Here is a 14150-nt window from a genome sequence, read left to right on the forward strand (position 1 = left end):
CATGAGAGCAAGCTCGATCAGTAGACTTTGTTTTCCTTGGAAGACTGATCCAAGTGGTTTTGTAGCTAGGTTTCTGAAGGTATCTAAACTAGCTTGCCTTCCAGCTAGTCTTGGTTTGAAGTAGCTGCATGTGCATTTCGAACTACATTTAGTTGTAAGATATGAAATTAAAGGTCAATGGGATTCACATAAAAGATGGATGTCTGCAGGATTTCCTAATATCTTTGCCGCTTTGATATCATATTTTGTTCTACCAGGCTACCTTTACAAATCCTTCAAACAACCAAGATAACTAATAAAGCCATATCTTTGGTCTAATACTCTCTCTTAACATAACTAATAAAGCCATATCTTTGGTCTAAAAGAAATAAACTCAAATGCAGTATTTCTAGATTTTCAACCAATTACATGAGCCATATCTTGGGTTTTTCTAAATGGAAATATATCTTAGAAATTCATCAACTTTTTAATACCAGTTACACTCGAGTAGTTGTAGATACTCTTTCTTATTTATATATTAGGGCGCTATATATTGGGTTTTTTACTTCAACAGTGTCTGAACTCTTCGAGGACTTTTGAAATGATACCTGAACTTTCAAAGTTATCAATGTGATACCTGGACTCATTTTTTTGTATCAACGTCGTACCTACAATCAATTTCCGTCACGGAACCGTTAACTATGACCATGTGTCCGGCACGTGAGGCACAAAATAAGGGTAAAAGACTAATTTACCCTCAAAAGTATTTTTTTATTATTTTTTATTCTTTATGTTTTTTTGCTTTCTTGTTTTTCTTTTTCAGCTTCTTCTTCCCTCTGTTTTCTTTCAGCTTCTTCGTCAGCGACCCGAAGGTCCGCCAAGTCGGGTTCTTCGCCGCCCCGGAGCCCATCGCCTCCTCCCCTCCCGTCTTTGACATTTCCCCCTCCGGCAACTCTCTCTCTCCCGTCATGATCCCCTCGCCACTTCACTCCTCCGACGCCGCCAGTCCCATTCTCTTCTCTCCCGTTCCCCCCTCCTCCCCCGGCCGCCACGACTCCCTCCTCTTCAGAACTCTGCATAGATTCACTGTGATAGTTTTTGTTTTAGTCATTACCTTATAAGATCATCTCAGAACAAAACAAAACAAAGATAATTAAAAGGACCTCTAGTTAACAGAAAGAGTAAGAAAGTCAGCACACTAAACACGAGATCAACAAAACTAATACCATTATTCAGTACTCGAAATCTACCAAACAGATTCATACAAGCATGATAGAATTACACCCTTTCTTGTGATATCATCAAACAGCAAACCCAGACATTAAACAGTCCTACACTAAACTCTCAATGTCAAGTGGAAGTAGACACCTTGATTTACGAATACACATTCATCCAATACACCTTGATTTACGAATCAATCAAAGGTTCCTCCTGACCCGAATCCCTGCTAGAATAGCACACATTTATAAACCCCAGAATCACTCCCACCAAATTCTTCACCTCCTTCATCACTTTCTTCTCTTTCTTTAACCCCGACTCCCTCTTAAACAAATCCAAAACGACGTTGTGTGCCAACCGCACCATCGGAGCGAGCAGCGCGACTCTTTTTGAGCAACCGCAGGGAGCTAAGCAAGAGGAGAGCAGCTGAAACAAGTCCTTTACGGCGGCGATTCGGTCCAAGATGTCGCCTTTTGGGTGGTTCCGGCTCCGAAATGTCAATGCGGTGTAAACCCAGATGGATTCGAGAGGCGGCTCGACCCGAAATTGCATTGGTTGGTAGAATTGTTGAATCAAGGGAGAGAGTTTGGGGTTTTCCTTGTGGATTTCATCTACAACGGTCTGAATTGATGGGCTTAGCTTAATTTGGGGTTCGGAGTTTGGTGGATTTGAGGAAGTCGTGAACTCGATTAGAGATGGAACCATGGTGAAACTGTTTGATTTGCAGTGAGAGCTAGTAGGAGCTGAGCTCAAGTAAAACCCTAACCGTTTTTGAGCTTGTAGGAAACCCTAACCTTCCCTGTTGCATGAAGAAATTCTTCAGATTTGCTTAACGTCCTTAATTAGCATTTGGACCAGAGACTCTGCTTCAAATCGGAGGGTTTAAGAAGCTGAAAAAGAAAAACAAGAAAGAAAAAAAGAAAGAAAGAAAGCAAAAAAAAATAAAGAATAAAAAAATAATTTTGAGGGTAAATTAGTTTTTTACCCTTATTTTGTGCCTCATGTGCCAGACACGTGGTCATAGTTAACGATTCCGTGACGGAAATTGACCGTAGGTACGACGTTGTTACGAAAAAATGAGTCCAGGTATCACATTGATAACTTTGAAAGTCCAAGTATCATTTCAAAAGTACTCGAAGAGTTCAGACACTGTTGAAGTAAAAAACCCTTATATATTATATCATCCTTCTGAGCATTACATCACTGGACAAAGTTTCTTTATGTCCAACCACCGGTTAACGTCTCACACTATAAATAAATCAAATCAATAAGAAAAACCCCACCAAGCTATCTAACAGATGCCCTTCATTAAAACCAAAAACCAATGTTGCGCTACTGTTGCATATAGCCATATAGGTAATCCAACCTTGCTACTTGAATATTTCGGGTTTACTAGGATTGCTTTAGGATTGCTTTAGGCTAGCTTAAGGCCTTGTTTGGTTCACTGAAAGAAAATTAATTCTTTAGGAAATTTCATGGGACAGGAAAACAAATTTCCCACTAGCTTTCCTTTTCGTTGTTTGGAAACATTGAGAAAGCAACGGGAAAATATATTAAAGCACAAATCATAAACTTTTCAAATAAAATTGTCAATAACAATTTTTAACAAGGATATAAATATTTTTTTTATCATATAATTAATGCATATTTAATGCTGGGAAAATAAGAGGGAAAATGAATCATTTGGAGGATGAGAGGATTCACTTTCCTCCATATTTTCCCTTCTTAAAGGAAAGTTGTTCATTTCCTTGTGCACACCAAACATTATAATGAATAATTTCTTTTCCCAAGCTCTCAATTCCGTGAACCAAACGAGGCCTAAAGTCAGTTCGATTTTGACTTGACTCTTACATGATGAGTTTTTTTTTTTTTTTTTTTTTTTTTGAGAAAGTACATGATGAGTCATGAGTCATGATATAATGTTACCCACAGTTACTCTTTCATTAATAAATAAGAAACTAATAATTCTAGACAAAAACAAAAAACAAAAACAACAACAAACAATCTGAGCCTCTTTTTTTTTTTTAAATTATTCTATGCACCGACAGTTCAAAAGACCTAACACTGATGATCTCAGCTTTTGATATTTATAATTAATATTTTTATTAATAACCTAAGAGTATATTTAATATAATCTAACAGTTGCAAGTACACGTGGGTGCACTGAATTCTTCACCTTTTTTTTAACATTCAGATGGATTCCGCAGCCAACGGCCAATAGGTGTCAAACAATATGTTTTGGCCTCATATCAATCATTCTATATAAACATTTATTGCAGCAAAGCAAGCAAGCCCAGCAAAGCAAAGCAAAGCAAAGCAAAGCAAAGCAAACCAAAACCAAAGCAAAACGAAACGAAACTTCTTTTCTTGTTTGAACGCTGATTCTGATTTCTGTCCGAAGCTCTTAACCCAATTCTCAGGTAATCACTGATTCCCAAAACCTTTTCTCTTTTCTTTCAATTCCCTAAAACCTAAAAATTGATGTACTTACTGATTTTTATGGACGAAATTATGGAGCTTGGTGACTAAAGTTTTGATCTTTTTGGTGAATAAATTGGTATATGTGCTTTTTAAAGTAACCCAACTTTTGTTAAACGTAGTCGTTTTACTCTGGAATCAAGATACAGAAGTGTGGTATTGGCTGGATTGTGATAAACTTTTGAGCTTTGATGCCAATTTGTGATTTTGTCTCTGTTTTTCAGACTATGGATGAAGATTTAAGCGAAAAGGAGTCGTTGCTGTCTCGCATTCAGCAGGTGGAACATGGTATGTGCTGTTCAATATTAGTGCTGTCATGCCATTGATTTAAGGAGAGAATAGTGCTTTTGGTTTTGTATTTATTTGACTCGAAAAGAATCATAAGGATTGAGAATGTGTACCGAAACCTGCTTAGCTTGGCCATGATGGCGGATTGGTGGCTAGTCCTAGTGGTGGGAAGCCTTTTTAGTTACTTGAGACATGTAGTTTGTAGGTGATTACATCCGGGGTTTAGCTTAGGATTTTGTTTCCAATGACCGTTGGAGTATAAAAGAAGTGGTAGCAACTCATTTGACATCTTTCAGTAGGCTTCTGAAGACTTATCCATAGGGCCAGGGCAAGAATTGGGAAACAGATTCGTTGTCTTAAAACCATGCAGGAAGGAGCCAATGTGGCTATTAGGTGGCAGCCTGCACGAAACCCCAATTCAACTGACGAACTAGCATATAGTCTATCAAGGATGCAAATGCAATGTCAAAAAGAGCTGGTTGTCTCTTTAATTCTATACTTCCATTTGTGAAACTTGAAGAAATTGTATCCCAACTAGTGTCTTAATGGATGAAATATGAAGAATAAACTCTCTGAAAAGGAATCTCTTACCGCTCTTGTTATCATTGTGATGAAGAATATCATTGTGTATGGTTTGACATTTACTTGCAACTAATAACTGTAGTTTCCCACTCTAGAAAGATGCAAGTAGGATAGGAATCACATGTGATTCTTGGTAATTTTCCCTTTTTCATCTGCGGCTCAACAATGGGGCCTTCTCCTGTAATCTACAATCATTAGAAGGTAGAAAACTCTAGCAAATAGCTAGGTTGGTACCTTGAGGGTATTCGAACCTCAGACCACCTGAGAAGGCCTGACATTTTCACTAAACCCTCATTTCTGATACTTGCTGGATAGTTGTTGACTTGTATTTGGGTACACCTCATACACTAAGATATAAACAAACAGTCCTGTGGTTACATATTCCAAACCTAATTTTATAGTTTTTCCTTGTATTGGGATTTTATTTATTCTGCATTGCATCACATGATCAAAAACTAATCCTTGTTCTGCATTTTGCAAACATGTAAGTTGTTCTTCTGCATACCATTTTCTTCAGTTTCTGATCCTGAGTTTTCATCTGCTGTCAAGTCGAAAGAAAAGTGAAGATATAATTTGTCAATTTTAATGTTTTGCAGAGCGTGATGAATTACGTAAAGACATCGAACAATTGTGTATGCAGCAAGCTGGGCCAGGCTACCTTGTTGTGGCTACTAAGATGCATTTTCAAAGGTGTAATTTTCTTTTCCCAGACGACATGGTTTTCTTCTTTCCAACTTTTCATAAGTGGGTATGGAAAAGTCACTCATGGAATGGTATTATGAAGATAACAATAAGAATGTTTTAATTTTTTTTTCCCTATTAGGACAGCTGGCTTGGAGCAGGAGATTGAGAACCTGAAAAAGAAGCTAGCTACTTGCTCAAGAGAGAACGTGAATCTTCAAGAGGAGCTCTCTGAGGCTTATAGAATCAAAGTGAGATCAATAAACATTCTCCTCTCAGTACTAATGTAACTGCTTATGGAAGCTAATATGTTTTTTTCCTACCTCCAGGGCCAGTTGGCTGATTTGCATAATGCAGAGGTTGCAAAGGTCTCTCTCTCTCTCTCTCTCGCACAGACACACTACCACACTCTCTCTACCTCCCTTCTGTAGCTAGAAAATTGCACTATTACCTGCATTTTCAGTGATGAAATTATGGTTTTCCCCACGTAATCAAGTTTAGAAAGACAAAATGTGAAAGGAATTCACACAATTACAAGCAACTTACCAGTAATTACTTCATACTTATCTTTATTGACTTATCAAGGAAACGTTAAATGGTTATGGCAGGATATAATGTCATGGGAAGTTCTTTTTTATCTCAACTTCCATTAGAAGCTTACCGATGAAAAACATGTGTAAATAGCTTCAAAAGCAAGCACCAAATTGATTTCTACCAAATAAAACCATTGACTAATATGGAATATAAGTGTTTGTGGTCATGAATTCCCACTCACTGTGACTTTGAAAATCGATGTTCATCAACTGTTGGATTAATATCCCACAATAACAATCAAATACCAGTAAGGTAGTCCTTTTTATAATTTTCATTTTTCTGTTAGATTTTCTCAGTATAGATTTTTCTACTCACTGCTGAGTATGACTACGTGTGCACACTCACATATTTGATTAAAACTTTGCAAAATTTTTTCTTCATCATCTTCTTGAGAATCTAGCTTGACTAGTGTTCACATGCCTTGATAGCAGATGATAAAAAAGAGGGGCTCATTATATCCTTCTGAGGAATCTTGTAACTAATAACTACTCGTTCAATGATCAGTATGATAATAGGAACATCTGCATTGATTAACAACAGTATTAATGCATGTCTTCTAAATGATTAGTTGATAAGCCAAACCGAAGCCTTAATAGTTTCGGAAGCCAGAATAAAAGATATTTACATCATGTGGGTCTTGTTTTGATATCAGATGGTGTTAATTCGAGTGCTTTTGCAACTGAATTAGAATGTGGGGATGCATCAACATCTTATTCCTTTGTTGTCTTTTATGGAAAGAATGCATATTAGTTTCATAGTTTCTTATGCAAGACTGATATGTGGAATTTCTTTACTCTCTTTACTCAGAATTTGGAAGCTGAGAAGCAGCTTAAATTTTTCCAGGGCTGTGTAGCTGCAGCTTTTGCCGAACGGGATCAGTCCATAATGGAGGTTATGACAGCGACTATTTTTAGTTTAAACTTATTTTCTGCATGTATATTTCTTAGAAAGTGCTTTTATGCTTGTCATATAAGAAACTGCATGTTTAAAAGATGCTATATGTCTTTTTACAGGCTGAGACGGCTAGGGAGAAAGAGGAGCTCATGTCAAAGAAATTGAGTGAGATAGAGAAGAGGTATCTAATTTCCTATTATGTTTTCAGTGTTCAAAGTTTTATTCAGTATGCATGAATTAGATGATGCTAATGCTGTTTCCTGGGTCCGCTACCAAGAAACAGAACATGAATGGCGAATTAATCATGACTAAGAACTTTAGAAAAACAAAACTAGATTTGTCTTACTATGGATCTTATGTATGGCTGTTCAACACATCTAGTGCTTGCTTTAGAAAGAAAATGAATTGAAACCTCCCATATAGATGCTATGCTTCTGCTTTTCTTTCTGAAGTTATGTGCTATGTGTGTGGTAATTTTTTACCGTCATATGCTTTTGACTATAATAGGTCCTGATCCTATTCATGTGGTGCTTTTCTTGTCTGTAAATGTTAGGCATTGACTTTTGGTTTGTTTTTATTCTCTCCTGCTACACTTCTCTTTCAAGTCTATTATTTGTCAATTTTGATTCGGCAACTTTATTAATTTCGTTCTCTTTCTGTTGAGCATCCTTTAAAGCCAAGCTAGAAGTTGAAGTTGGTTATAATGAAACTACAATGCAAGTAGTTGATTTCTTCTGTCATAAATGTGTGCATCTTTTGTGTGATACAGGTTAGAAGAGCATACTGCAGATTGTTTTGAACAGAAGAAACTTAATGATAAATTTCAAACTGATTTAGCAATGCAAGAGGAGCAGAATGCAACTTTTAAGAAGGTGATGACTTGGCTTTCTCTCTCTTTCTCATGTCATACTACGCATGGTAAAGCTATATAATTTCTTTGGCAATAGCTAGGGGAATAACTGGAATAGTATGATCCATAGCGACTTTCTTTGTTTTGAAATACTTCTCTGGATACTGCACTCTTGTTCTTTCCTTATGCAAATATCATTCAAGTCAGTGTGCATTGCATGATTATGTTCATGCCATCAAGCCTAAACAAGTTACAATCAGTTTTGAGAATTTGACATTTTCTTCTGTATGTGCTTTGGGTACGTGTTTTTGACATTGTCATATCTATAACCTTTATTATTTTTTTAACCTTCTTAACAAATTAGTGACAATGTGATGCGAGTAGTCTGTTTCTGTTTCTGTATCCATTGATGGATCATGTTCTTAGACCATATTCTTCGTCATCCATCCCTCCTGTGGTCTTCTGGACATCTACTACCATAATTACCCCATTATGCCTGAGCTGGGGTCATGGCTTCCATGTTTAGGTTTTTCCTGATGGTGACTTTCTACTGTCAGTGTCTGTGCTGTGCTGTCTTTTTTTGTAGTAAAACAAAGAACCCATAGGGCAGATGAGTAGCTCACAAAAAACAAAGTAAAAATGAAAATTAATAAATCTGTCTTGTGACTGCTTACTAACACCCCAATCCAATCTACCTTCAAAATTATGTATCTTCTGGCCAATGAAAGCATCCACCAATATTGTGAGTTTGTGACTTTTTATGTTTGTGTTATTTCTCTTGTTTCACTTAAGTTTAGGATCAGAAACCTGCTCCACAATATTTTTTTATGAGTTGAGGACAGAAAACTTTAGAAATTTCTCTGTCTGATACCAAAAATACCCATACCTTGTTTTGCGTACCCTGGCTCAAATCTGGGGCCATCCCGTTGAACCCTACAATCTTCAAGAGGAAACTCTAGAAAATATCTAGGTAGGTACGTTGAGGGGGTTTAAACTTTAAACTGCAGGGCACATGGAACAAACTATAAATACCTAACCATTCAACTAAACTTTTATTGGGGCTTGGTGTTGTTCTGGTTGTATACAGTTTTCTAGTGTAGATATGCAGATTATAATATCTTAAGATATCTTGCAGCTCCGCTTGATGTAGAATGCTGTATCTGATCTAGTCCTGTATTACAATATGTTCAGGGAAGCTGTATTTATATTTGTGTTCCTACATCATAATGAAATTCCCTCTGATATGATGCTACTCAAAACATAAAATAATAACTCTTACACATTCAGTTCCAAGAGTTAGTAAGAGATTTTAAACTTATAAACATATAGTATAGTTTTTCAGAAAATTAAAAGTTTTTATGGCATAGCTAGAAGCCTAGAAATTATGTTGAAGTAATTGAATGTTGTTTATTTCTAAGTTATGTTTTTCCTGCATTTTATTTTCTCATAGTTAAGGAAAAATTTATCTTCAAAACAGGTCATCGATAAGTTTTATGAGATCAGGCAGGATTCTTTGGAGGGATTTGGGGATACAAGTTGGGACACCAAATGTGCATGCCTTTTGGATGATCCTGCAGAATGGTGGAGTTTCAATGACACTTCTACATCAAAATATATTGTAAGTCTGCATAATCTTGTAGCTTCCTAATATTATATTTCTTTTTTCATGAAGAAGTATTAAGTGGATTTGGTTATTATCAAAATCAATCTAAATAGTGATACCTGATGTAGAACTAGCAGATAACATGGACTCGATATTTTCTAACCGGAGTTTGAGCTCAGTAGAGAATATAGATGTAAAGTAGCAACTAAGAAATTCCAAATTGTTAACATCTCTATTTCTTCTCCCTCTGGGGTTATTAGTTTGTCTTGTTGTTTAGGATTATTATTTAGATAACCCTATGTAAATGCTTGAGTAGGCAGGTCCGTTCATCTATATTTCAGCTTATTTGTAATGAAGCTGTAAGATTAAATTTGAAGTTTCTAGTTGATACTCGTTTTCTTGTTAGATGACTTATATTTGCGGATGTTGCGCTAGTTGCCAAAAAATTATATCACCTGATATTAGCTAAGTTCCGTTCTTTTTTTTTGTAACTATTTGAGCACATAAATTTGTAATAGACCCCTACTCATATAATTTGGCATTCCTGATGATTCCCAAGTCGAAACATGTATATCTCCCATGTTTGTTGCTATATGCAATCTCCCAGGTTGATCCGCTATGGCATTTTGTCACTGAAAACAGAGGAAAGAGTATAAGTGTATAAGCGATAAAAACATAATTGATCATAGTCCATGGACGAGAAGTATATATTGGCCCAGTAGGCCAGTATACTTTTGCTCTATGTGCACCTTGTGAATCAAAAAGACATTACTCAACTTGTTTTAGTTTTTGACTGTGTATTGGGAACATGCTTCAAATTTGAATATTATAGATTAGAGACGTCATGCTAGTTATTCGATTATGTTTTATGTTCTATATGCAATTTGAGTAACTTAGCCTCAGACAGAGTTCATTAGAAGAAGAGCTCGAGAGGGTGAGGATCTCTGCTGGTAATCTTCAAAACAGGCTACGAGTGGTAAGGAACCTGTTTCTGCATATCAGCTTTGCATTGCACAATGGACTTTTTTTGTTTCTCATTCTTTAGTTGACTTTGTTCTGGGTCTTGTGGCATGTAGGGTTTGGAAATTGAAAATCATTTAAAGAGGAGGGTTTCGGAATTGGAAAAGAAGAAAGTAAGTACTCTTTGGAAAAGAAAAGTTCATCTCAATGTCCTTTACTCACTTTTAATTTCTATTGGTTTACATGCAGATCCGTTCAGATGGAATGATAAAAAAGGAGATGGCAGAGTTACATCATCACCATTCTCAGCAAAAAGTTCACATCATGAGTTTACTTAATGAGGGAAGCAGTTGTATCAAATCAATAATTGATGCAGTGGAGAAAAAGTGTAGGCAAATTGATGCAAGCAGACTACAAAAGTTGGAGCCACATATGGGAGATGTAAAGCAAGGCGAATCTGAATGTCAAGATGTACATGAAATTACAGATGCTGATCCCCAAGTGGTATTTAAGGTTAGTTTTACTGCTGGCTCTCTCTCTCTCTCTCTCTCTCTCTCTATTTCACACAGACACACACAGAATCTATGCAACTTCAAAAATGTGGGATTCTATCATAGTAGCTGACTGTCTGTATATGTAAGTTGGTAGGGTTCACTTACATTTTGCACATCCAGTGATAACATATTTCTGTCTTGGCACCTTTGAATTGCATATTCTATAGACAGTTAGCCATGCTTCTGAAATAGGACGGTGCTGGTAGAAGTTGACTTGATATTCAGAAGAGAACTGTGAAACCTAAGCACCTTACACCTACTCAAAAACACATTGTTTCCTTAAGTTCTTTTAGAAAATTTTGAGGGTGATACTAGCCAAGTGTCATATGAACCCAAGAAGACTCAATAAATCAAGAAAAATATTAATAGCACTAATTTGATTTGACGGGTAGACTGTTGGCCAAATTTGACATGGACAGATGACCCAATAGTCTTTCTCGCTTTAATAATAGTTGGGAAAAGAAGTTTGAAGGGAGCAATGAGCTCAAGAAATGTGTGGCTTGCTCTATCTGCTGTTCAAGATTAAATGTTAGTACCAATTGTTCTGATATGGTTGCAGGATGGTGACCCTAGCTTATCAGACATGGTGGCAGTTGGGGAGGGTGATTTCTCTAGAGCCCGTGCACAGGCACTGCAAGACAAGGTGTTCTGCAAAGATGGTGACCCTAGCTTATCAGATATGGTTTCAGTTGGGGAGGGTGATTCCTCTAAAGCCCTTGCACAGGCACTGGAAGACAAGGTGTTCTGCAAAGAATATTTTGGTTGCACTTTTTCTAATGTCACACAGTATGGTTAATCTCTTAAAAAAAAAAAAAAAAAAAAAAAACTTTCTCTCCTACTGTTTTTTAGTAACTGTTCTATTTTCTTTTCCTCAACTATGGAAAATTTTCAGGTTGCAACGTTATTGCTTTTATCACAGCAGGAAGAAAGACATTTACTGGACAGAAATGTGAATGCAGCTCTTCAAAGTAAAATAGATGAGCTTCAGAGAAACCTATTGCAGGTAGTTTCTGTAAAGTACTTGTCTGTCAGGGTTATTTGTTCTCTGGTATCTGACCATTGATAAGTTCATTTCATGTGTATATAATAAAAACCTAATCTGTTTATGCTTAACAATATGCCACTAAGTGATAAGTCATTGAATTTCATTTGGACAAATGCTTTAGATATATTTCTGTGAACTTTACATGTGGAAATCCGTAAATCATACATGTGTCTAGGCCACTTTGCTCTTAATTTGACACTCACTGAGATTTCGGCTAGAGAAACTCTATATGTTGAAGTTATCACTATTCACTTAATGTTTTAAGAGATTTTAAGTGGCCTTTGTAGACCACAGTCTTCTTGCTGACTGTTGATGCATTGAATGGTTTGTTATTCCATCATTTGCATAAATTCGTTGGTGTACTTGCTCAAAGCTTACTTTTCCCGTTTGTGACCTTCAAAGATTAGTGATATTTCAGACCAAAAGAAAAAAAGATTAGTGATATTGTCATTTGGGTTAAGTGATGAACTGTGCAATTATTTCTCTTTGATCCAGGTTACCAATGAGAAGGTCCAAGCTCTAATGGAGATGGCACAATTAAAGCAGGAATATCATCAACTCAAAGAGTCAGATTTCTTCTTTACTTTTAAAATTGTGTCAATGATATTTTCATTCTGTATGCCACTGCTTGAAATTTTGGTAAAGATGAATAGAGAATTTATAATTCTGGAAATACGTTGTTGGCGACCAAGACCCTGCCAATTGGCATACCCACTTTATCTGGATAAGATAGCAATCTGTCAAAGATCCATACCCTCCCAAATTTTTTCTTTCTTCCAGTCTGATTACATGAACCATCCTGGTTCTTTGAGAAGTATCAGCAACTTTTTTAAAGTACTGCAACCAATAATGTACATGCAGGAGAATGGGTCAGGAGACGAAAGGAGGCAATTCATCTGCTCAAGTTGGGGACAGGAGAGTAGTTACACATGAAAGAGGTGGAAAACTAAAGAGCTTGCTGAAGAAAACATACTTGAGCCGTTGGGTTGGAAATCTAGACCTTAGGGGAAATGAAGCTGAATCTGACCTAAATAGCATGGAGTTTGTGAGGTTTGTGAATATCTTTTGAGTTCGATGATGCATCACGTGTGGTTCTTTATAAAACCTTCTTTTCCATTTGCATTTAGTATATATCTGTGTTTTCTCAGGATGAAGATTGAAAATGCGACCCTTAGGGAAACCATTGGAAGTATCGAACATCTGACTACTACAGTTCATAGGCTTCGTCTATCGCTTTTAAAGGTCTGATAGCAGTTCAAGATATTCCTAGTGTTATAGTGGGAACTTTCATTGTAGAATAGTCAATTGCAAGCAATGAAACACTCGGTGTGTCTACCAAAAACTACACTGTTTTAGTAGTATTCCTTTTATTTACTGTGCAGGCCAAGGAGATGGTGACTTCTGGAGACTCGATGCTTACTAGCATGTTAGAAACTCTAGACAACATTATTAACGAGGCAAAACTAGTGAAGACTGCACTTGGAAGTTCCCTACCACTTAGTTGGTCAGCAGAAGCAGATGTGGAATTCAGCGGTCATAGTGTTAGCAGTGAGCCTGGTATCGTATATTGGGAGCCCAGCCATGAGAAGATAGATTCAGTTTATGCTGTGGGGTTTGAGATGGTGGAACTCCTGATATTAGCATCGCAGATATTAAAGGACAACACAAGCAAAAGTGGGTCCTGAGATGGAAGCTCTAGCTAGCTAATTGTTCGAAATGGTGTTTTGATGCTAAAGCATAACTGGTTGCTCACAAATTTATTTTAGGAAAAGTGCTATCAAGAATGGAATGAAATCATGATTATTTACGGAGTAGAGCAGATATCTACAGCACATGGAGGTAAAAATGAAAATCTCACAGTAGAGGGCTAAGCAACAGAATGTGCGGTATCTTGTCATTGTACATTTGTCACTGATTATTGTCCAGTTGATATGCCACAGAGACCAGGGATTTCAAGTTCGTAACCCCCTTAGAAGTCGGGCATATTTTAGATGTATTAACTCATTATTCATGTGCAGAGTTTGTCTAACAAAAGCTGAACCAAGTGCAATCTTTTCTCAAGTTTGTTTGATATTTGCTTCATGGTATAATAGTTCTTTTGTATATTAACCAATTGCCCTTGGTTTTATTTATACTCCACCGGATCTTTCATGAATCCAGGGTTTCTTAAGCTTGGATTTGGTGTGTTGAGAATGAAATTGGAGGTTCTGAGTAGAAATTAAGTTTCAACTTTCAAGGCAAGAATTCGTATCTAGGGCTTGAATATAGGATTCAGAGCTGGAGTACAAAAATTTCGTGGAAGAACAGAAACTTCCATTGAAATTCTATCTCCAAACCCCGAAATTTTATACCCAAGTTCTATTCTTAAAAGTTGATACCCTTCACGGCGGATGAACAAAAACCGTGGCTCAACAGAGGGCAAAG

General features: G+C 36.7%; 1 protein-coding gene across 2 annotated transcripts; it reads left to right on the forward strand.

Annotated features, from left to right (window-relative positions):
• Positions 1-3452: 3452 nt before the first annotated feature.
• LOC112169854 (calcium-binding and coiled-coil domain-containing protein 1) lies at positions 3453-13839 on the forward strand. 2 transcript variants are annotated; one of them, XM_024306913.2, is made up of 18 exons: positions 3453-3617; positions 3900-3963; positions 5142-5235; positions 5369-5477; positions 5556-5594; positions 6628-6711; positions 6834-6895; positions 7484-7586; positions 9042-9182; positions 10075-10143; positions 10244-10300; positions 10377-10640; positions 11241-11420; positions 11574-11684; positions 12222-12292; positions 12588-12776; positions 12875-12968; positions 13109-13839. In XM_024306913.2, the coding sequence occupies exons 2-18, from the start codon at positions 3903-3905 to the stop codon at positions 13409-13411; spliced, it is 2031 nt and encodes a 676-aa protein (XP_024162681.1). In that variant the 5' UTR covers positions 3453-3617; positions 3900-3902; the 3' UTR covers positions 13412-13839. The 2 variants fall into 2 exon arrangements, with proteins under 2 accessions (XP_024162681.1, XP_024162682.1); XM_024306914.1 differs by having other exon boundaries at positions 3525-3617; positions 5374-5477.
• Positions 13840-14150: the final 311 nt, after the last annotated feature.

Source organism: Rosa chinensis, chromosome 6 (assembly GCF_002994745.2).
Source record: "Rosa chinensis cultivar Old Blush chromosome 6, RchiOBHm-V2, whole genome shotgun sequence".
Classification (NCBI taxonomy): Eukaryota; Viridiplantae; Streptophyta; class Magnoliopsida; order Rosales; family Rosaceae; genus Rosa; species Rosa chinensis.